This window comes from Rhinopithecus roxellana, chromosome 2 (genome assembly GCF_007565055.1).
Source record: "Rhinopithecus roxellana isolate Shanxi Qingling chromosome 2, ASM756505v1, whole genome shotgun sequence".
Taxonomy (NCBI): domain Eukaryota; kingdom Metazoa; phylum Chordata; class Mammalia; order Primates; family Cercopithecidae; genus Rhinopithecus; species Rhinopithecus roxellana.
The window spans coordinates 6556903-6582626 of record NC_044550.1 but is presented as its reverse complement, the minus strand read 5'-3'; the positions used below and the strand labels follow the sequence as shown (position 1 = coordinate 6582626).

General features: G+C 36.4%; 1 protein-coding gene across 8 annotated transcripts in view; it reads right to left on the bottom strand.

The window, feature by feature from the left end:
• The window catches only part of PDLIM5 (PDZ and LIM domain 5), a 211333-nt gene that overhangs the window by 4849 nt on the left and 180760 nt on the right, over positions 1–25724 (bottom strand). For all 8 annotated transcript variants that reach the window (XM_030914672.1, XM_030914679.1, XM_030914684.1 and 5 more), the window contains 4 exons: positions 22551–22725; positions 8338–8518; positions 5448–5568; positions 878–993 (listed from right to left, as the gene is read on the bottom strand). In XM_030914672.1, coding sequence (XP_030770532.1) covers positions 878–993; positions 5448–5568; positions 8338–8518; positions 22551–22725 — 593 coding nt within the window. The remainder of the gene's footprint in view (positions 1–877; positions 994–5447; positions 5569–8337; positions 8519–22550; positions 22726–25724) is intronic.

Here is a 25724-nt window from a genome sequence, read left to right as displayed (position 1 = left end):
CTCCTTGTTCTTCCTATTGCCTTTGTTAATTAGAATGAACAGCTTTATTAGAAAAGAAAAGGTAAATCTGCTAAAAGTTTTGCTTTTTATAGACTTTATGAAGTCTAAGAGATGGATGAGGTAAACAAGAAAAAGTTCAATGGTAATGTTTGGGGAAATCATTAGGTGTCGATTAACATTACTTTTGCCCCCTTTGTACAAAGGGTATTGAAAACTGTAGATATGTTAAATCTAATTTTAAAAAAAGCAAACACCTGAACAGAGCACGTTTACTGGATATGCACTTCCTACATTTAAAAACTATATATTTTGATCTTTAAATCAATCTAATCATTAAACATAAAACCAAACATATTAAAATATCAAATGAATAGGCAAATACTTTATTACATGTTCATTGGACCATAGTCTCAAAAAGAAAAGAATATCCAGGGGTAATTGCTAAGAAAAGAAATGACTCAACATATAGTTTATTCCCAGTGTTAATCCAATAATCGATTTTTATAATTATTTATTTATATTTTAAGAAGTACTTAACATTTCCAAAAATTACAACAAATACTCTAGTAACAGAGGATTTTTTTTTTTTTTAAGTAAAGGAATCTTACTGTTTTAAGAAATACATAGCTTCTCCTTATAGACAAAAATATATTAAAATTATATTTTCTCTAAGGGCTAAGGATCTCACTGTGTGCCAAATAATTTAAAAAATGCCAAAAAATTTAATAAACAACTTTTGAAATTTACAAAAAAGTAAAAATAATTTTTCTTTAGGTTTGAAGGACTGAAAGACACAAGAGCTAATGTTTCCATTAAATACTAAAGCTAGAATTGGCCATACTTTACTCCTCTAATTAGGAAATAAGACATTACTTACTGAGCATACAAAGCAAGTGTCATGCCAGGTGTAGCCCAGAGCTTCCAGGAACATGTCACCAGCTTCTATGGGAAATTCACATCCATGGCATATAGTACCAAAGAGGGCATAATAATCTGTATAGAGGCAGGGCAGAAAGACATAAGTTAAACACGATGAAGTTTTAGAATGATCATTCCTAGACGGCAGCAACAAAATCAGGATTAGATGAGATGCTGAAGATAAAGATATTAGGAATTTGAACAATTTCAGGAGATGGTATAACATTTGGCTTGAAAGATATGTTTAGCACGTTTCAGGATTCCCTTGGTATAAATATTATTTATACAACCTAACATTCTTGATTATAATTTTCCATGTAATACTTCTCACTTCTCACCAACTACTTAATTGCCTAAATACATATAAAGAACTGTTCTGGCCGGGCGTGGTTGCTCACGCCTGTAACCCCAGCACTTTGGGAGGCTGAGGTGGGCAGACCACGAGGTCAAGAGATCGAGACCATCCTGGCTAACATGGTGAAACCCCATCTCTACAAAAAATACAAAAATTAGCTGGGCGCGGTGGCGCATGCCTGTAGTCCCAGCTACTTGGGAGGCTGACGCATGAGAATCACTTAAATCCAGGAGGCGGAGGTTGCAGTGAGCCAAGATCGTGCCACTGCACTCTAGCCTCGTGACAAGAGTGAGACTCTGTCTCAAAGGAAAAAAAAAAAAAAAAAAAAAAGAACTATTTTGTGTCCAGTTATCAGTAGACAAGACTGTTCTGAAGAAATACAAAGGACTTCTAATAACTAGCAACAATAAGACTAATGAACAGAGATCAAAAACAAAATCTGATATTGGCAAACTTCATAGCGTATCTGACTTGGTCAAGGAAGAAAAAAGAAATGTTACAGGAAACTATCATGAACAAGTGCTATGACTGAGTTTCTAGCTAGACTGTATCACAACAATATTAGCCACTATTTATTTTGCTGTATTTTCCTTTCAATTTTATGACTTCATGTTGAAAACCCTTAGCCAGAAAAGACCATTTACTTGACATAGATTACAGTTACAAGAACACTAACAGGATTTCCTTCTAACGAAAGCAGTTTTGAAAAGATGTTTCTCTACTACTAAATTAGAATTTTCTTTTCTTTTTTTTTCATTAGAGAGACAGGGTCTTGCTCTGTCACCCAGGCTTGAGTGTAGTGGTATGATCATAGTTCACCGCAGCCTCCACCTCCTGGGCTCAAGCCATCCTCCTGCCTCTGTCTCCCGAGTAGCTGAGACTACATGTACCAGCCACCAAGTCCAGCTAATTAAAAAAAATTTTTTTTTTTGTAGAGACAGGGTCTTGGTAGGCTGCCCCTGGTGGTTTTGAACTCATGGCCTCAAGTGATCCTCCTGCCTCATTTCCCAAAGAGCTGGGATTAAGGGCATTGAGTCACTGTGCCTGGCTCTAATTTTCTTTTCTTTTTTGTCTTTTTGAGACACAGTCTCACTCTCTTGCCCAGGCTGGAGTGTAGTGGCACAATCTCGGCTCACTGGAACCTCCACCTCTTGGGTTCAAGTGATTCTCCTGCCTCAGTCGGTCTTACAGGCGCCCACCACCACACCTGGCTAATTTTTTTGAATTTTTAGTAGAGACAGGGTGTCACCATGTTGCCCAGGCTGGTTGCCCTAATTTTCTTTTATGCAGCTCCTCTCACTACTGTGTTGACTCATGGTTCAGCCTTTGGCCTCTGACATTGCCAATCCAACCTCAGCTGGAGAGAAAGGCAGGCTATAATTTGCAACTTGATTAACCTTACTTAGCAATTGTCAATCTTTAGTATTCCTTAGCACCATTTGCTCAGCATAGATTCATGCAGTCTACTGTGTACCAGGCATTGTTCAAGGCACTGCAGGGGTACAGTGGTGAAGAAGACAGTTGAGGTTGCTTTCCTCATGGGGCTCATATTCTCATTGGAAAGAGGATGTCATAATTTATTGAATTTAAAAAATAAATGATAATAAATCATTTCAGAGTATGATAAGTACCACGAAGGAAAGAAAATAGTAATTTAATATAAAATAATTGGGGGTCACTACACTATTAAGGAAAATTAGAAAAGGCCTCTCTGAAGTGGTTAATAGTTGCAATGAAACGTGAATAAAGAGGAATTGCCACAGAAAAGCTGACGAAGAACATTCAAGTTAGAAGAAACAGTAAGCACAAAAGCTCCAAAGAAGGAAGGGTCTCGGCATGTTAAAAAAAAAGGCCCTGGGGCTGGCTATGGGTAGAATCTGGTGACAGAAGGTAAGGTGGGAGGAGATGAGGATGGGAAAACAGGCCCTCTTAGTGTAATTGGCCGGGCGCGGTGGCTCACGCCTGTAATCCTAGCACTTCAGGAGGCCGAGGCAGGTGGATCACTTGAGGTCAGGAGTTCTACACTACCCTGGCCAACATGGTGAAACCCCGTCTCTACTAAAAATACAAAAATATTAGCCGGGTGTGGTGGCAGGTGCCTGTAATCCCAGCTACTCGGGAGATGATGCAGAAGAATCACCTGAACCCGGGAGGCGAAGGTTGTAGTGAGCGGAGATCTAGCCACTGCACTCCAGCCTGGGTGACAGAGTGAGACTCCATCTCAAAAAAAAAAAAAAAGTGTAGGTTTAAGTTTGATCTAATTCACATTTCAAAAAATATTACTATAGCTGCTCTGTGCCTGCTGTTTGGAGGTTGGAAGAAAGGGGAGGGGCTATTCCATTTAGGTGCCAATTACAATGCCCAAAGGGTGAAAGCAAGTTAGGTTTACTGACAGCTAAGATGGAGAGAAATAAATGAATATGATATACATTGGAGGTAGAGCTTCCAGGATTTACTATTTAGATTGGATAAGGAAAGAACAAGGGAAAAAGCAGAATCCAATACGGCCTGCAGGTTTCTGGATAGTGGACGGTGGGTTATTTATTGAGATGGAGGAGACTGGGTTAAGAAATGGTTTGGGGGTTAAAAGAAGAAAAAGAACAAAAACAGACCAAGTTCATTAGACGTGACATTTAAATAAATATTCAATAATGTTTTTCCTTTTCTATAATTATTTGGCTTTTAAAATATGACTTCAAATACATTAAATATGGTATTAAGGCTAGACTGTTTTGTGTTTTGGCTAGACAGGGGCTACCTGCCAGTTAGTCAAAATGTCTTCCAAAGCTGCTAAAACAAACAAATCAAACTAAAAACCAAACAAAAAAACCCAACTCCTTCTTCAGAAAAATTAAGTGGAATTACAAAATATGGAGTATTCTGGTTGAATCGAGGAAGGCAGCTTGTGGCCAACCTGTCCCAAAACAGCCCATGGGGTACTTCACTGGAATTTCTGGGGTTCCTGGGAGACAGTCTGGAATATATCCAGGTTGGTTCAAACTAAGAACTGAAAGGAAGATGAAAATAAGAGAATACTGAGTGGGCAAAGAAGGGCTGAATGATTACGGTACAGCTTCAACTTAGAAGCTGACTGCTCCTTTAACTCCATTATTCTGGAATAACCCCTTCTTTCAGCACAGAGCTTTGAATTGTGAGGTAGAATAACAATAAAAGTAGTGAGAATGCAGTGGTAGTGAATAGAGCATAATAAAGGAAACATGTTCTACATTTTGAAATGTGTATGTGGTAGTAATATCTAAGTAAGGGCAATATTAATAAATAAATGTTATTATAGTTCACTTACAGACTTTGGGAAGGAAAAGGAAACGTTCTGAGTTTGTGTGATAAGACAAATGTAGTAGATAGGTCCTTATAGCCCAGTTTATTAAAAATCATTTTCCAAGGGAAAAATCCAAGTCAGGATTACCTTCTCATTCAGTAAAAGTAAAAAAGGATCTCAAGTTTATTTTCAAGGCAGTTGTCTTAAAGGGCAAATCAATATCATATTCTAAAGTGGAACATTTCTGATGTTTACAAAATTCACTACTGGACTATAAGAAGTGGCCTTAAGGTACACGATTTAGTAGAATTTACATCCACAAATTATTGGGAATTCAAGCAAAATATTTTTCCTACTAAGTAATGCTTACATTCTCAATTCTAATAATAAAGTTATGAATATCTGTTTTGACAAAGTCACATTAAAAAGTCTATATAGGGCTGGGCACAGTAGCTAATGCCTGTAATCCCAGCACTTTGGGAGGCTGAGGCTGGTGGATCACCTGAGGTCAGGAGTTTGAGAACAGCCTGGCCCACATGATGGAACCCTATCTCTGTTAAAAATACAAAATTAGCTGGGCATGGTGGCACATGGCTGTATTCCCAGCTACTCGGGAGGCTGAGGCAGGAGAATTGCTTGAACCTGGGAGGTGGAAGCTGCAGTGAGCCGAGATTACGCCATTGCACTTCAGCCTGGGCAACAAGGGTAAGACTCTGTCTCAAAAGAAAAAAAAAACTACATAGTTTTTTCTATATGTTTAGAGTAACACTAAATGCTCCCAAAACAATTAAGAAAATAACTTTGCCTAATATTTTCATGAGCTTTATAGTAATATAAGGGTTAATGCTTTACCTTTATTCAAAATTCAAGAAATAAATGGCTCCCTGATCTTACCAGTCTCACAGTAGGGTTCACCATCCTCCAAGTGAAAAACATTGTTCCGAATGGGCTTTCCACAGGCTACACACACAAAACAGGAAACATGCCAAGTTTGTTTCAAAGCATTGATGACTTCCTGTTACAGAAAGATAATTGGATGTAAAAAAAGATGACAATAAATACATAAATGTTTAATATCTGTACCAGTAAATCCCTGTAAAGCTAATCCAAAGTAGGCACACGTACTTCATTTTTGTCTTGAGCTTTCCCTCAAAGTAACAGGAGATACTTAAGAACAGACTCACAAATCATCTAAACGGATGCATGTTTAGATGTGTGTCCTTTACAAATGCCAATCAGTAAATTTAAACAACGATCACTATGTTATTTATACATTATATGTACAGTGAATAAGCATTTCATAAATGCTTCCTGCAAAACTTTCTGCTTCTTCTCAAAGGGTGTCAGGAAACATTAACTTACAAAGGTTTTATGGTATTATCTGCAAAAGTTCTGGGGGAAGGAGGAAGCATTTAAAAATTAAAACAAACCTATACTTTGGTGCCTTCTAGAAGCAATAATATTATATATAATATAACAATAAAACATAATGGGGCCGGGCACAGTGGCTCACACCTGCAATCCCAGCACTTTGGGAGGCCGAGGTGGGCGGATCACGAGGTCAGGAGATAGAGACCACCCTGGCTAACATGATGAAACCTCGTCTCTGCTAAAAATACAAAAAATTAGCTGGGCGTGGTGGCTGGCGCCTGTAGTCCCAGCTACTCGGGAGGCTGAGGCAGGAGAATAGCGTGAACCCGTGAGGTGGAGCTTGCAGTGAGCCGAGATCCAGCCACTGCACTCCAGCCTGGGCGATAGAGAAAGACGCAGTCTCAAAAAAAAAATAAATAAATAAAATAAAATGTATATAATTATATAAAATTATATATATATTATGCGTACATAATGTATATACATGTATACAATGTAATCAAATATAATAAAAATATAATGTAATCCAATCAGTTTACCATGTGTTTAGGCTTTTGGAAATCAGCTAATAAGATGGCACTAAGCACAGACTCGAATGTCTAAGACATTCTAGACAGCAATGGCCCAATGGTTAAATATACCAAGTTAAAAAGATTTGGGCCAGAAATTAATTAGTAAAAGATGTTTTGGGGTGTTGGTTTTACAAGAAATCATTTCTTTGTATTGAGAGACAGATGGAGCCATTAAAATAATTTCTGATGAATAGTGAATACTCTTTCATAATATTTATCACAAAAAAGAATATTATACATAAAGCACGGTTACAATTTTGTAAACAAGTTACTGATAAAGAGCAAACTGGAAAAAAACACATCATAAGGTTAACAGTAATTATCTGTGACTGGTAAATATTTAGGTCATTTAAATTTATTATTTAAATTTTTTATGTTTTCTAATTGTTCTTGCATGAACTACTTCCTTTTATAAAAAATATCAAAATAAAATGAAATAAAATAGAATTATTAGCCAAAGAAATTGTCATAGTTCACTACTGAAGGACAATGGGAAGAAACAGACATTTAGATCCAAAAAATTCACCATGAACATCTGTAGAAGATGTACATTGAATCAAACTATCTCCCAAGTCTTCCAGAATATTCTTCCCTTTCCATCCTTGAGGCAAGTCTTTAACAGGTAATCAAATAACTAAAAAACAATCTAGACAAGCTATCGCAGTTCTGGCCCATCTCCAAAGCAATGAGTATGAGATTTCCATTTCCTAGAACTTTATTTGGGTCTAAGACTCTAACTTCACTTTGTTTTATTATTCTAGCATTCACAGAATACCTGGATACACTAAAATCATATTAATGAATATTCTATTAATTATTTGTTATCATTTGGGAAGGTACAGTCTGAACCATTTCCACTTCTTTGTTCCCAACATATTATACAAATTAATAATCTAGAAATATTTCAGGTGGCATATATATAATTTTAAGTGTCTTCAACGTTTTAGACATATTTAAGGATATCCTAAGAGATATCTTAAGACTACTCAATAATTCATACTACCTATTCTCTCAATTAACAATAATTAGAGTTTCATTATCATATTTTCACATTGAGAGTATATTAGAGTTCAGCAGGGCCATTTCCAACTTTTGTGTGAAGCCACGTACTTTGGCTTCTTCTGAAATCAGATTCCAGCTCCTAGTCACCCATAAAGTATGCCTGGCCCTTACTTTTTCATTAGAAACCAGGTATTTCAGAGCAAGAAATTCATGTATTCACCATTATTTATTATGTACTGTCTCTGATTCCTAAATTACTCCTTTTTTTGCAAAAAAAGGAAAAAAAAATTTTCCATCACATGTGTACTCTCATAAAACTGAGATTATATTTTTAAACATTATATGTATTCAAGAAAAATATATCATTTATAAACCTCATGTTTTATATATTTCATGAAATCAGTGTCCTGTGCTTGAACTCTGACAAGTGGGGGAAATACTGCTCTTATAAAAGCTATGGAATTTAATTTAAAACAGTGAAGGTGTCAATTCTGAGAACTCAGATGTGTGTGGTCCTATGCGACCTCTTCATTCCTGAGCAAACAGGCTCCTGTTGAGGAAGCACACCCACAGTAAATTATTTTTTCCCCACAGTGGCTAGACTTTCACCAGACAAGCCAGCACTCAGTGAGACAAAACCAAAGACAACCTAACCCCATGAGTCCGATGTATTTCCACAAAGGTCTATTTAGTTTTGCTGTACAATAATAAATAGTGATGAAAGCAGAGAAGGCATAAAGCAAGAAGAAAATAAAAAGTTAAAATGATAGAAGAGTTTCTTATCAAAAAATCGTTCTACTTTAAAACTCATTGAGAATAAAAACGTTTCCATTACTTACTCCAAGGATCTTCCTTTGGCATCGACCACATTCAGGAGCAAAGAATTTCTCATAGCACAGCTCACAATACAGGGCTCCTTTCTCCTCTACAAATCCAATGTAGGCCATTGTATTTTTGCAGTGAGCGCAGTTGAATTCTTCTGGGTGCCAAGATTTCCCCAGAGCCACTAAGAATGGTCCTCTGACAGAAGAAAAAGAGGCCAACTAAGTTTGAGAATAAAAGTTTCTAGGGTTAGCCTGGATAGGACCTCTTTTATGCAGTGTCCAACCAATTAAATACTTGCTCAATTTTCATTCTTAAGGACTGAACTCATGGGTGTTGGGTGTTGTAAATTCACAGTGGGACTCTGCATTGATGTGAAGAGAAAAGGGGAGAGGCGTACTTAAGGGATTCCTTCAAGAAAGGGCACTCCCCACCCTTTTTTCTGTCTAAGGGTATCTGGTGATATGTTTTATTGAGCTGAAATGAGGCAATCTGTCTGCACCACGGGTAGGATTGAGAATGAGGATGCTAACTGTGACTGACAGAACATGAGGCAACCAGAAAAAAATATATGATTTAGGCAGAGATGAGACTTTGACATTTCTATAAAAGAAACAAACAAAAATCTCAATTTGGTAAGTCAAAAGTGCTAAAAATAGTAGTAACTATTACCTGAGACAATTTTTCTTCCCCACAATCAATTTCTTTTCCCCACACATTCTTTCATATACTTATTTCTCAACTTTACTAAACATATCAAATCCTCACCCTCCAAAATGACTACAGAAAGTGTAAACTAGATATTATCGATTGTCTGAAACTACTCGGAAAAATTTCATTTCATTCAAATATGACTGATTTATTTCAAAAATTTAATTTTATTGCGGTAAGAACCCTTACAATGAGATCCACTCTCTTAACAGATTTTTAAGAGTACAATGTAGTATTGTTAATTATGGGCACAATGTTGTACAGCAGATCCCTAGAACTTATTCATCTTGCATAATTGAAATTTTATACCCACTGTGCACCAACTTCCCTCTTCCCCCTCCCCACAATGACTGATTTTTAACACACATTTGTATCAAGGTAACAAATGTTTGTAAAGAGATTATTTTTCCCCCATTAAATACTTTATGGTCATGAACTGATAAGATGGGCTTGGTTTACTTGGCAGGAATCCATTATGAAGCCTTATCTAGTCATGAAGCCTGCAGAGACTAACCATTCTAGCCTCTGCAACATACTTTTCAGTAGCTATATCACACTAATTTATATTCATAGAGCAGCTTTACCTCCAAGGCACTTTTACACTTATCTAATTTGTCCATGCAACATTCCTGTGAGATAGACCAGGACAGTTATTATGAATTCAGTTTAACAGATGGAGAAGCCAAGGTACAGAATGTTCACAAGATATGACAAATATCATAAAATCACTGACCAAGCCAAGGCTAGAAGCTGAATTTCCTGATTTCTAGTATGCCACTCTAGTCAACTGATATTCTGCCTTTGACCTCATTAACATCACTTATCATCCCTAAGCGACCGCATGGCAATTGTTAGTAAGCATCAGATACCAGACTTCTAGGCAGATTATTAGGAGAAGTCATAGCAATGAGTATCACAAAGTCAGAGCAGTTTTAAAATTCTGACAATAACATAAACCTTGCTATTCAATAATTATCTCCTACTGCAAATTCTTTGTCAACAGATTGATGTTTACTCAGAATCAGCACCTAATTCTGCAAGAGTCACAAAAGGAGAAAGGCTCTTGATGAGTGATTAAAAATTTTAAGTGGGGTGTAAGAGGGTATTTTCTAGCCCTACTTTTTGTTAACTTGTTTCTTATTAATAACATGATGCCATTTTGTATAAACTAGTATATATCATTCTCTTAAGTTTGAGATAGGCAGTTAATTATTATTATTTTTAAAACTTTAGGGTACCATAATTTTGTTATGACTAATAAGGAATGCCTTTGTTTACTAATTCCTGCCAGAAAATAAGGGCTAAAGATCACCGATTCTGTAATCGAATATATTACTTTTGGTAAGTGGTTGGTCATTTTTAACTGACTTATAAAATAACAATCCTACTCAACGAGTTCCTTCATCTGATTTTCTCAGGGTATGTTTGGCAAGTAGTTTATCAACAAAGATAAACCAGGAATCACACTGCTCAAAGCCAGACAAAGTTTGATGAGTGTCCTGTGTTCTTCCACCAGGTGGGTAACTGGTTATATATGTATGAAAAATCTTCCAGGCTCAATTTACTGTGACCATAACACAGAGCATGGTAGAGCCTTGGGGTTTCATGCTACTCTCTAGGTGCACATTAAAACAGATTCAAAACCATTTACTAGGGTGAGTTTTTTTTTACTAGGGCACATCTTCAGCTCATCCATAAGGCTGAAGGACTCTTGAGGCTAGTATTCTTATTTGGCTTCTCAGTTTTCAAAGAAGTCAATTCAACTTCAAACTGCATTCTGTTAAAGCATAAGTGTTGGTATGTACCTGGAACAAAATGAAAAGCTCTGCTCCTGGAACATGTCTATCAATGCTATCAAATATTTGACAAAGTTCATCTGAGAAGAAAAAAAGACATTTAAGAATAACTGACCAAGAAAAATACATTCCATTTGCCAGATTTTCTAAAATATGTGCTGAATTCAAGTCAGATCATCAGAAAACTGGGTTCTGTGAATCACAGCATATTGGGCCTGGTGCACCCCACAGGATTATTCCTTTTATGAACAGTGCTTGATGTGATACATGAGCCTGTACTGATAGTTGTTACAGGACATAGCTCTATGAAATTCACCCTTGCTCTTCCTGCAAGTTGTTGCTGGAGTGTTGTTAGATCACCCAGCATCATTTTCACATGGACTCATTCAGAAAAATTCCTCTCTGATTTTTGTAGCAAGAACTATTATGCTTTTCTCCTCAGCAATAGTCTTATTTTTATCTTACTGTAAATTGCAAAACTGCCTTTCATTTTTGGTAGACTACTAGAAGGCCTAAAGTCAAATTTACAGTCCAACCAGAGGTAAGTGGGCAAGTCATTATTTTAGTATTGTCCAGTCTGGACATTAGCTTCATTTTTAATGAGCCTATCCATGAATTTAATTCTTTTTCCCCTTTTGTAATTTATAAGATTATCTTATATTTCACATACCTGTAAAAGTCTTTCTACAAACTTGCTGGGATAGAGTTCACTATAAATACATAAATTAAAACTATAGTCAATTAAAAGGATGACTTTAAAGTATTTCATTAGTTCTCTTCAAATAGCAAAAGGAATTTTAGACAGTAAAGAAATTCCCATTGCATCTTTAAAAAACAAGTTGAAAATGACGCTTGCTCCTGTCAGATCTGCTCTCTTAAACAAGCATGCTCAGGGCAACTACTGGCCTAACTTGATACTTCTTGGCTGTCCTGAAAGAGCATCTTTCCCCATCAATGCCCTTGAAATTAAGTATAGATTAAACAATAAAATGAAGCTTTTACATACAGCAAAGTGTTCTCTTCTCTGTGTCAGCAAAGACTCATTTAACAAATTCATTAACACAGGATTAACACTAAATAAGTTCTTCTTGTTCCAGGTAGGATTGGGTTTCCATTTGTGAACAGGAATGACAGACCTGGATAACTGCAAAGTGGAATTAAGTATTCAGCTATCTCTTCTAATACTCGATGTCCTGTGAGCCCTTACTAAGTACATGTTGACTGACAAATGGAGGGCAAGGAGGGATTTAAAGCATTTGGCTGGCTGACAGAGAAGAGCTATGACATGAAACTTTTCACCCTGTTTATCTTCTGTGAGACCTATCCAAAAAGTGGGGGCAGCTGGGGAGAAGAAAGGAAAGGTAGGCAAGGATGCCAAGGAAGAGTTCAGAGAAAAAGGAAAGTTTACAAATACAAAGGTGAAAGGAACTCAGATTTCAACAGGCACAACCTAACTGGGATTTAGCTTCAAAATCCGATGCTTATATTTTGCTTGCCTTTGTTATTTAATTCTCACAATAACCCCAGTGATAGAAATTAACTTTTTCATACACATGCAGATGATGGAAACATCAGAGAAATCAGCCAACTTTCCTAAGATCATATGGATGACGAACTACCTGTAAAACTGGAATTTTTCAAAGCCCAACCACAACAGATTTTATTCGACTGAAAATTACTGTATCAGTAGAAGTCAAAAACAAAAGTTTCCCAAAGCTATAAAAAAAACTGACATGCTCAAGAATAAAAAAAGAATCTGATATTCTACTTAGTTAAATATACTAATACAAACGTACAAACCACTTTTATGTTTTTGTTTTGTTTTGTTTTGTTTTTGCCAACATTAGGAAGGGCCTGGCATGAGCAAAAGAACAACACAGCCACAGGAATAGAGTGAAATAGAAACAAGATAATTGGGAGAAAGTGCACATATATACATTCACAAACATTTACACACAAAGACACAAGCAGGAAGAGAGTAAAAGAAAATTAAACACACAGTGACTATCGTCTTAGAATACTCAAAACTGCAGACATTAACAGTCCTTCCTAAAATTTGGAAACACTGTATTTGTCACTCTTAATTCTTCATTTCCAGTGGCTTATACCCAAACTTTCCAATTTGGAACATTAAAAAAATAATTCTTTCATTGAATGTCAACTTTAACTTTTGGTCCTTTAACATACTACTTTTAAAGCGTTGTGAGGCTACCTATAGTTTTATATCTGAAAGGCATAAATGACTTGCTCTTCAAAAATAAATGCACAGGTAACATCAGTTTAAACATAATAATGAATACAGAGAACAGGTTCTAAAGGAGGTAACCTTAATTGAAAATTTTTTAAAAGTCTACTGGAGACAACTACAGTCAATTCTTTTTATTGAGATTATTATAAAATTCTGCAAAGCAGGATAAATGTAATTCAATAATAAGACAAGTGAGATATAATTTCAAATTGGCAACACTAATACACTCTACAAATATGTAAAAGTTCATCTATCAATTGAACAAAAATTTACTAAATGCAGTATGTGCTAGGCACTGTTCTAGAAACAGGAAATCTGGCAGGGAACAAAGCCAAAAAAAGCCCTGATTGCATGGAACTTACATGCTAACATAGGACAGGGAGATGACATAAGATAAATAAAATATATGGCATGTTAGATATTAAAGGCTGACAAGAAAAATAAAGCAGGGAGGGCAGAGAGGAAGATAGTATATGCGGTAAGTAGGGATGAAACCAGAGAATTTAAATAGGTGACCAGCAACACTCTGATATTTGAGTAAAGACCCTCTCCATGAGTGTGGGTAGAACCTGTGACCATGATGGGGTACCACTTCTGTGATTAGATAACTTTAAATGGCAAAAAGGGTTTTGCAGATACAATTACATCCCCTAGGTTAGGCATGGTGGCTCACGCGTGTAATCCCAGCACTTTGGGAGGCTGAGACGGGTGGATCACTTGAGGCCAGGAGTTCGAGACCAGCCCGGCCAACATGGTAAAACCTCGTCTTTACCAAAAATACAAAAATTAGCCAGGCATGGTGGCGCGTGCCTGTGGTCTCAGCTATTCGGCAGGCTGAGGCAGGGGAATCGCTTGAACCCAGGAGGCGGAGGTTACAGTGAACGAAGATTGCGCCACTGCACTCCAGCATGGGCGACAGAGTGAGAATCTGTCTCAAAAAAACAAAAACAAAAAAACAAAACCAAAACCAAAAAAAATTACATCCCCTAATCAGTGGATATTGAGTTAATCAAAAGACCGATCATCCTGGATGGGCCTGACCTAATCAGGTAAGCCCTTAAAAGAAGTTAAGAAGCAACAGGAGAGGTTCTACTGCTGGCCCTGAGGAAGAAAGCAATTATGTTGTGAACTGTCTAAGGTGGTGACGGCCTATAAGGACGTCAGTCCCAGAGCTGCAAGGAACTGAATTTGCCCAACAACCTGAGTGAGCTTGGAAGAAGATCTGGATCTCTAGATGATAACTTCAGCTCAGCTGACACCATGATTTCAGCCTGGTGAGATTCTGAGCAGGGTACTCAGATAACCCATAGGCTCATGACACAGAAACTGTGAGATACTGGCTGGGCATGGAGGCTCATGCCTATAATCCCAGCATTTTGGGAGGCCAAGACGAGTGGATCACTTGAGTCCAGGAGTTTGAGGCCAGACTGGCTAATATGGTGAAACTCTGTCTCTACTAAAAATACAAAAATTAGCCAGGCATGGTGGTGCAGGCCTGTGGACTCAGCTATTGGGGAGGCTGAGGCAGGAGAATCCCTTGAACTTGGGAGGCGAAGGCTGTAGTGAGCTGAGATCCCACCACTGCATTCCAGCCTGGGAAACACAGTGAGACTTGGCCTCACAACAAAAAACAAAAACCAAAAACCTGTGAGACACCTTAGTGTTATTTTTAGTGATTTGAGTCTTCTTTTTATTTTTTTCTTGGTAGTTTAGCCAATGTTTGTCAATTTTGTTGATCCTTCCAAGGAACCAAATTGTAGTTTCATTGATTTTTTTAAATTCTCGATTTCATTCATTTCTGCTGTAATCTTTGTTCTTGCCTTCCTTCTATGTTTTGGATTTAGTTTGATATTTTTCTAGAGTCTTAAGGTGGAAGGCAATGTTACTGATTTGAGATCATTCTTCCTTCTAAATGCAGACATTTGCCAGCTATCAATTTCCCTCTAACCACTGCTTTAGCTGCATTCAATAAGTTTTGGTATATTATATTTTCATTTTCATTCAGCTCAAAGTATTTTCTAGTTTCCCTTGTCATTTCTTTTCTGACCCATTGACAGTTTAAGGAGTGTGTTTTTTAATTTCTACATATTTGTGAATTTCCCATATTTTCTTCTGTTATTGATTTCTAATTTCATTCCATTCTGGTCAGAGAGCATACTTTGTATGACTTCAGTCCTTTTAAATTTATTGAAACTTGTTTTATGTTTTAACATATGGTCTATTCTGAAGAATGTTCCACATACACGTCAGAAGAATATATAATTCTGCTGGATTCTGCTGTTGCTGAGTGGAATGTTCTATAGATACCTGTTAAAGTCTACTTGGTATTTAGTGTTGTTCAAGTTTTCTAATTCTTTTTGCTATTCTGACTAGTCATCAATTATATCCATTAATTAATGTGGAGTGTTGAAGTTTCCAACCATTACTATTGAATTATATATATTACTCCCTTCCATTCTGACAGTTTTTATTTCACTTGATGCTGTTAGTAAATATATGTTTATAACTCACATTTTCTTGATGGATTGAACTTTTTATCATAAAATGTACTACTCTGTCTCTAGTAATTTTTTTTGTCTTAACATCGATTTTATCTGATATTAGTACAGTCATTCTAACTCTCTTACGATTACTATTTGCATAATTTTTTTTCTATACTTTCACTTGTAACATATTTGTATCTTTTATTTTAAACTGTGTCTCTTGCAGACAACTTATAGTTAGATCGTAATTTTATCTACCCTTTCACTCTCTCTTTTAGCTGGTGTGTGATTTATTTATGTTTAATGTAACCTACTGATAAAGTAGGATTTATTAGTGGCATTTTGCTATTCATTTTCTCTATGTTGTATGTCTTTTTTGTTCCCTTTCCTACATAAAAAAGTGAAAGAGGAATCAAAGTCATCAGCTAATAGTGAGGATGGGAAAGGAGATTTTAGAAGTTTGAGGAAAAAGAAGATGTGAAATGGGTTTTTTGGGGAAAGTGGGAAAGTAAGCATATTAGAGAAACAGCAGTCTTTCGTTACTATTAAGAATATACCCAGGGAAAAGAAGGAACATACCTGAGATTAGTAGTGATGAATTTAAAAGGAGACTGGTAAGTGTGATTGTGGGATTCCTTCCAGTCACACCCATCTGTTTGGGTGTGAGCATGGGGTATATAGCATGGTGCCAGTATGGTAACTTGTATAGAAGTTTTCAATGGACATTTGTTGTACAAAATATTGACTTGATTATGAATAGACTTCTGAACCTTACTGCTTTCCATTCTTTTCAAATAAAATAAATTGGTTTGTTGAAGTTGGATAATCCTCACCTCTCCTTTTTGCACCGATGTAATCCTAGATGTATCTCTATTCGACTTACCATATTAATTTGTTAGTTGATCTGCTTGTCTGTACTTTTGATTAGACTATAAACTGAATTAGTTTGCTAGGACTGCCTTAGCAAAGTACCACAGACTGGGTGACTTCAACAACAAGAATTTATTTTCTCACAGTTCTGGAAGCTAGAAGTTCAAGATCAAGATGTCAAGAGGGCCTCTCCCCTTAGTGTATAGATGGCCACCATCTCCATGTGTCTTCACATGGTCTTCCCTCAATATGTGTCAGTGTCTCAATTTCCTCTTATAATGACACCAGTTAAATTTAATTAAGGCCCACCCTACTGACCTCATTTTACCTCTTTAAAGACCAAATGCCCTCTTCAAATATAGTCCCATTCTGAGGTACTGGAATTTGGGATTTCAGCAAATGAATTTTGGGAAGACAATTCAGTTCATAACAGTAACCTTCTTAAGGAAAAAGAGCATGTCTTTGATTTCTGTGCCAGTGATACCTAAGGAGAGCGGCACACAAAATACTCAACGAATGTTGCTTATACTCCTATATTAGATGAGAAACTAGAAAAGTGAGCCCTAGGTCACCTATATGAGTTTACGATTACTTATATGCGGTACAAAATAATTTTAGAGGGGAGATGAGAATATTTAACTGTTCAACTTGTTTATTATCTATTTTCTTCTTTCTCATTCAAACACTATGAATAAAAGTACATTGCCTTACTCTTCAGTTATGGCAGGTTTACTGAGGGTGTTTTTCTGATTTAATACAGTAATATATATCACTGTGTGTATATTTACTAATCACAAACACACGAACACACACACCCCTGTGCAATAAATTAGAAAGACTGAAGTCAGAGAGAGAAGAAAATAAACATCACATCAAATCCAATTATCTGGGGATTATAACTCTTAATTTTGGGGTATAGTTCTCTTTTGGTCTTTTTCTAAAGCACACTCGCTATATGTATTGTTTACTATTATATTTCTAAAATCAGTGGGATAAAACAGTGTCTGGTTCATTATAGGACCCTCAATAGATATTTAATGAATTAATGAATGTATTTCAGAATCAAACAGATGGGTTCCAGCCCTGGCTCTACTATTTAACCAGCTTTGTGACTTTGGGTAAATTAATCTAAGTCTCTGTATTCCCATCTGTGAAACAGGCATAAGAATATATCTACTAACAGAGAAGTCAGTATATGAAAAAGATACTTGCACATGCATGTTTACAGCAGCACAATTCACAACTGCAAAAATATGGAACCAGCCCAAATGCCCATCAATCAATGAATAAAGAAACTGTGGTATATAAATACAATGGAATACTACTCAGCCATAAAAAAGAATAAATTAATGGCATTCACAGCAACCTGGATGGAACTGGAAACTACTATTCTAAGTGATGTAACTCAGGAATAGAAAACCAAACATCGTATGTTCTCACTCGTAAGTAGGAGCTAAGCTATGAGGATGTAAAGGCATAAAAATGATACAATGGATTTTGAGGACTCAGGGGGAAAGGATGGGAAGGGGGTGAGGGATAAAAGACTACAAACTAGGTTCAGAGTATACTGCTCAGGTGATGGGTGCACCAAAATCTCACAAATCGCCTCTAAAGAACTTATGTAACCAAATACCACCTGTTCCCCAAAAACCTATGGACATAAAAAATTTTTTAAAAAGAATAATGTCAATTCTCTGGAGGTATTTTGGGGATCCAGTAGAATGATACTAACAAAGTTCTTGGAATGGGCCAGTTGTGGTGGCTCACACCTGTAATTCCAGCACTTTGGGAGGCCGAGGTGGGCGGATCATGAGGTCAGGAGATCGAGACCATCCTGGCTAACACGGTGAAACCCCATCTCTACTGAAAATACAAAAAATTAGCCAGGCATGGTGGCAGCGCCTGTAGTCCCAGCTACTTGGGAGGCTGACACAGCAGAATCATTTGAACCCAGGAGGTGGAGGTTGCAGTGAGCCAAGATCGCACCACTGTACTCCAGCCTGGGTGTCACAGGGAGATTCCGTCTCAAACAAAACAAAACAAAACAAAACAAAACAAAACAAAACAAAACAAAACAAAACAAAAGTTCGTGGTATGATACCAACCATGTTCAATATATAATAGCTATTTTTATTGTTATCAGGCTTAAATACATATCTTGGTGTATAGTTTCTTTATACAAAATTGGAATCATACTTTAGAGTTCCTTATTTCATTTTTGCCATATTAATGTGATACTATAAACATTTCCTATGTAGTGGTAGTGAAAAGCATGAAAAAAAATTAAAGTTAGACAAATCTGGGCTCAAATTCAGGTTCTATTATTTACTATATATGTAACTTCAAACAAATACATAACTTCTCTGTGCCTCAATTTTCTCAACCTTGAAGTGGAATAATCATAGCAACTGTCTCACAGGGTTGTCATGAAAATTCAGGCAAAATTCTTAGTGCAATATTTGGAATATGCTAAAAACACATTTAACATTAATTATTATCTGAAAATTACATTATATAGATGCTGCACATTTATGTTCTTTCTAATCTCTCACAACAGTAAATAGTGAAATCTTGGTCTCTGCCTTGCTTATGAGTCTTGGTCAATGTCTTTAGTTGTTTCCTTAAATACAAGGGCTAATACATTGATTGCCAGGAGGCCTTTTATTTTCAAGTCAAATCTTAATCAGTGGGGATGATAAATAAAACCTATAAATAAAGGGGTGCTCAGAGACTGAAATAAATGGTAAAACAAGCAAAAAAATTCTGCATGTTTTTCCTTGGTAAACTGAGATGGTGCTCCTCAGAGCAGGTTTGAAAACCACTGAGCAAAAAACAAATCAATAAGTTAATTTTTTTTTTCTCACTGGAACAAACAATGGATTGGCTGTATATGGTTTTTCTGGTGATGTACTGTAGGCAGACAAAACAATAGTAATGTGGCCATTTAAGCATTCCATATTTAAGAATAAATTCAAGCACTATAAGCCCCTTACTTCTTTCACAAAGATGTCAAGAAGCTGAACATAAATAGTTCAGTTAACTCCATGTAATACAAATGGTCATGTAACACTTAAGAAATAAGCTAGATTGTTCAAAACCCCATTCTACCAGGGAAACTGAAATACGGTTTTGGCTACAACTGCCTGATTTTCTATGATTCTCTATTATCCTAGCACTCCAACAGTCAATTTATTCACAAGTATGAGTCAAATAAATGATGCTTCTATCATAATTTGACTGAAAATGTCCCATAGCAAACTTAAGGCTTTAACAGAAGTTCCTAAAATGTAACTTCCTATTCATTTGTAGCTAAAGTAATGTCTCCATCATACAATTTAGGCAAAATATCCATAAACTTTTCACAATTCAAATAAACCAAAAAATTTTCAAACTTTAGATCCAAGTAAGATTACGGAATTTTAAACTGAATGTGTTCTATAAAGAGACAACCAGTTCAGTTCTAACACTCAGATTGCTGAGGTTTTCTAAAACAATCAACTCTGCTGAAAAAAAAAAAAAAAAAAATACAACATAAAATGTGCTTTAGTTTGCCTTTACATAAAAAATGGTTTTTGGCAAATTTGAAATATTGAAAAGCAAATATAAAACAAAACAATATAAATTAGTACAAACAATATAAATATATGGTAGAAAACTCACAATATAAATTATAAATTTAAACTTCTCCAAGCTTGCCAGGGTATAATAGTCTACACTGAAGGTATCAAGCCTGAAACTGCAGCTCGTTTTTAAAACAGGTGTCCAAGAGAATGTCACTTGATCTAAAGCCTTCTTGCTTTGGTAAGTAATAGTGACACTGAGGCCAATAACTAGAATTATGCTTTGACTAGGCCTCTGAACTGACCACAATTGATTCAAGCTGCTTAAGCATTTGAGCACCAGGCAAATGTGCTATGTTAATTACTGTTACATGATCTTGACATGAACTAATCCCCATTCCTATTAACTTCCTTAGTAAATGAAGTTTTAATGCTTAACTAATAACAAGTACTGGATAATCCAGAACAATATAACATTTAACAGATGAGGGAGCAATAAGTGATGGTTACTCATGTTAACATAACACATATTTATTTTACACGGCAGGCTGATTGTGCATTAAAATTGCATCCTAGCCTGGCATTAAATTTAAAACCAAGGCAGGTAGGGGTGGTGAATGTAATTTCTACTTTGATCTTCATTTTCTCCATATTAAGTTTTTTAGAAGTGCCAGAAGTGGTGATTACATGATATCACGGAATTTGATAACTAGACAACATGAATCAGCAACTGATGTGGTATGACATTTTGTTAACTCACCCAGTAATTACTTGCTTACAATAGCATACAAATAACAGCAGTGACTCCTGTCTCCACAAAGGGTGTTTTTATCCAGAATATAGTATCCCTAAGCATAAGTCTAGGCAACCAAGTACTGTAACTTACAGAAGCCATGTTACAAGTCAGAGTTTGTTTCTATTTTATCGATATTAAACCAAAAATATAACAGCTAAATGCAGGTAGTATTAAAACATTGTTTTCTTTATTAGGATAAAGGAGCAACATACTAGATCTTATATTAGTTTAAATATTTCTATAAGACAGGACCCCATACTAATACTTTCAGGAAAATGACTAACCAAATTGACATTATGGCCTAAATGATGAATGGGTCTAGAGTCATGCGTGATCTATGCAGTTAAACATTTCCTGAATGTCTTCTGTGTGTTGAATACTGCTCTAAACTTTGGAAACCTTTACTGATTTTCCCTTTCTCCCCAAAACCACTACTACCACTACCACTGCTGCTGGCTAATTCTTACTAAGCAGGTACTCACTCTGAAAAATACCATTTAAAGGAAAAATAACAGCTTACAAAATACTGTATTAAGATTCCATTTTTGTAAAATAATATCTGTCCTTATGTGTGAATGTTTTAAAAGTCTGAGAGAAAATAGTAATAGCAGTTACCTTGGGAGGTGCGATTATGTGTGAACTTTGTTTTTTGTTTTCTGTGTTTCTATGTTTTTTAAATGTCACAATGAACATTGACTACCTTTAAAATAAAAAAAAACTCTTCAATTTTGAGTGGCATACTGTGTGCTATGTTCTTGATACATATATTATTTAATTATTAGTAGGCTAAAGAGAGGGGTGTTTATATTTGACTCTTAAATGAAGTATTGAGGTTTCCTGACTCCATTTAAAATATTACCTAGAAACATTATGCTATAATTATGTAATAGAAGAGATGAAAATGTAATTAAGTTTTACCTTATTCAACTTTAGAGAAGTCACTGTTTCAATTATTTCAAAGTAGGATAAATTTAAAAAGAAGAGAGCTTGAGAAATCACTTCAAAGGACGATTTGTTACTGCCAACAAGGCAACTCATGAAGTGCAACAAGGTCCTTTGGGTGGGATGCCTGCAATCAGCATTGGTGCCTACACCGCCTAACATTCTAAAAGCCCCTTATTCAGAAATACTGAGAGATCCAATAAGGTGCAGTACAGTGCATTCTTAAGATCTGAGACTTTTTCTTCTTGTAATTAAGACATAATAAATAGATTTGGATAAAACATATTTTAAAGAAGCAGGTCATTACCTAATCTAACATTCAAAACATTTATGAATAGGTCTGAAGGTACCTTTCAGTGCTCGTGTACTCAAAATTCCAATCTTCTTTTTCTCTAAGGCTCACAGTTATTTAATGTCACTAGTTATTTTTCATCTAAATGAATGTCCTCACTTCTATAATTTGTAGAATAATAAAATTAGGATAAATGACTTTCAGGGTCCCTTTGAGTCTTAAAATGTTATTATTCTCTGAAAGGCCACATTAATCACTTTTTCCTTAGTTCTAATAGGAATTGATAACTGATAACTAATGCAATTAGTACTTTTATTTTCACAGACCTCTGTATTACCTTTCATTAAAATAGATTCTAATGGATAGATATTCATATTTATCTACTCAATAATTAGTACTCTATAGGATTATGGCAAGAAAATTTTCACTAATTACATTACACATATTTCAAAATGCAAAAAAAAACAAAAAAAATCCAAAAACCTAATATTGATATTAAGCACTTTCAAGAAAATTTCAAAAAACAACCAACCTGATGACCTGGTTACAGTGGGCGCACATTGGAGTTCGTTTCCCTGCTGGAATGTGCTCAGCTCTTTGCACTAAAGTGTCCTGGGCACTTGGCTGGGGTTGTCCCAAAGCTGAGCTGGCTGGTGCCACTGATCCTGAGGAAGTGGCGCTGTTTGAGATTCTTCCAGTGGAAGGCACTAGGAGTTAAAACAGAGAATCAGAATGAGAATAAGCCACAAATAAACTTTTCCTAACAATCAAATAATAGAAATTATTATTTTAACAATAATCTATTCACTTGCTATTCACTCACTCACATTTACAGTGAGGTTATGAATCAAACACTAGGCTGTGACTATGTAGGTAATAGGAAAGAAAACCAAAGATTCCAACAAAGTAAAAGAATTATGACAGATATATGCACAGAATGCTTTAAGAAAAGCAGAGTTACCTCTGCATTTTTTTTTTTTTTTTTTTTTTGAGACAGAGTTTCGCTCTTGTTGCCCAGACTGGAGTTCAATGGCACGATCTTGGCTCATCGCATCCTCCACCTCCTGGGTTTAAGCGATTCTCGTGCCTCAGCCTCCCGAGTATCTGGGATTACAGGCATGTGCCACCACACCCAGCTAATTTTGTATTTTTAGTAGACACATGGTTTCTCCATGTTGGTCAGGCTGGTCTTGAACTCCTGACCTCAGGTGACCCATACCTCTGCTTCTATGAGGAGATATGGTTAAGGTAAATATTGAAGGTGAGTTATTTCTAATTATCTAGACATCTCTACTAACCATTAATTAGATTTAATTCCAAATATAGTCATAGATATATTAAAAATCCCAATGTGTTGAAGATAACAAAACCAAAAATTAACTCACTATATTCTCTGTTCCTGGATTCTCTAAGTAGACTGTGCAACCAGTCACCCAGGAATAGAAGGCAGCTACATAAGAAGCATCCTTGGTCCTTCCTCCCTCTCATTTGTAGTAATAGGTCCCGCTGCTTTGATATTCCACACTGTTCTTAACTTTGCCTCCTCTTCCGTATTCTCATAATACTGTCTTAATTTAGATCCTCAATGTCACCAACCTCGACCAGCTACCAAAAATGTCTTGTCCTCCTTATATTCATCCTCCCAACTGCCACCTAAGACTAAAATCTGACCCAATAGCATTTAAGGATCTCCCTATTTGACCCCTGAATGTAGTCTCTGCTTACATGTGCTGCATACAAATGCCCCGTCTCTGCTTGCCCCACAACTTCATCTTAACTGCTGTTTGCCTTTCACTTTATGCTCCAGTAACACTAAACTGCCTCACTTTTTCTTGTGAATGGGTCTATGTATGCTCAGGCTATTTTCACCATCAGTAATGCCATTTTCTACCTTTCCTCCTATTTACCTAGTAACCACTACTTTATTGTTTAAGTCTCAGCCCAGAAGTTGACTACTACAAAAACTCTCCCTGAACTACATTTCTCCCCAACCCTTTCCATATAATCTGGATTAAATGTTTCTCTTCTGTGTTCTCATAATTTTCTGCTAATGTCTTTATTACTGTTTCTGCTATATTATTTCTGTGCCTTTCCTTCCCCTAACTAGATAGTATACTCCTTGAGGGCAGAAATTATGTCTTATTCAGCACCCTAGCAACTTAACAGTGTCCGGAGAGAATGAATGAATGAATAAATAAACTGGAATCAATACAAAAGTGAATGAATGAGAAAACAGTGAGGATTGAAACCAACACACGGCCTATTAAAATCTAACGGTAGGCCGGGCGCGGTGGCTCAAGCCTGTAATCCTAGCACTTTGGGAGGCCGAGACAGGCGGATCACAAGGTCAGGAGATCGAGACCATCCTGGCTAACCTGGTGAAACCCCGTCTCTACTAAAAAATACAAAAAACTAGCCGGGCGAGGTGGCAGGTGCCTGTAGTCCCGGCTACTCGGGAGGCTGAGGCAGGAGAGTGGCGTAAACCCGAAAGGCGGAGCTTGCAGTGAGCCGAGATCCCGCCACTGCACTCCAGTTTGTTTGGGCGACAAAGCGAGACTCCGTCTCTAAAAAAAAAATAAATAAATAAAATAAAATCTAACGGAATAGAAAAGGTACACATGAAAGTAGCCTAAAAGGAACAGCTTTTAAGAAAAGCATACAAATAATACAAATTAAGAGTGTATTTATACAGATGAATGTATTTACATAAATATACATATATATAAAAACACATTGACAGTATATTAAAGTGTAGTTGGAATTGGGAAAGATTAATTAGGATAATTGATATAATTCTCCCTCACTAGAATAAAGCCTGTTTGCAATAATGTGCAATTACAGATCCAGAAACCCAGCATTTATAGACACTTTGCACATCTTCTACAGTGCGCTGCCTGGCACTTGATCTATGAAACAACACTTTCAGGCTAGAGAGCTCTACTATTGCCCATGTTTCAAGTAAGTCAACTGGACTAGGAACATGCTTCCATTCTCTTAGACCCACACTTTCTCTTATAGAAATGGGACAGAAAAGTGCTGTAATATTCACTTAGTACACTACTTTCTTTCTTGTTACCTAATTTGCTAGAACAGCCCAACTCTTACCTCTGTGCATCTTTAATTTCTATATCCAGGCCTGATTTCTTCTGGAGCACGAAATACGTATTCTCAAGGGCATTTTCAACTCTAACACCAGTTATTATCTTTAAATTCAAGACATGTAAAATATATTTCTTCTTCTTGTACATATTACCAGCTCTTGCCACGAACTCCTTAGATGCTTGCATTCTCTCACTCACACAGGCACAGAACTCGGCCTCCTGTGTCCCCAAGGGTTAGTCCCTAGACCTTAAGAACTGTTTCACAGAAAATGTTTCTTTCTCAGGTCTGTCCTTCCTTTCTAATTCAAACCCATACTCTATCTTTTGAATTCTGGTCTTGAATTCCTCAAATCTGGACTACTGCAAGTCTCCTAACCACTCTCTGAGGCCAGCCTCCTCTTCTACCTATTCTGCTGATTATTTTTCCAAAAACACTACTCTGATCATATGTTCCTGCTTCTAAAATAAAGCCTTTGTAACTCATTACAAACTATATGTAGTCCTGAAAGTCGAGTCCCTCAATGAGCCCACTCCAATCTTCTGTAAAATCTTGTCCTTGCTGTTTCCCCACATATCACTGCCATCATCTTTAGACTAAATCAGTT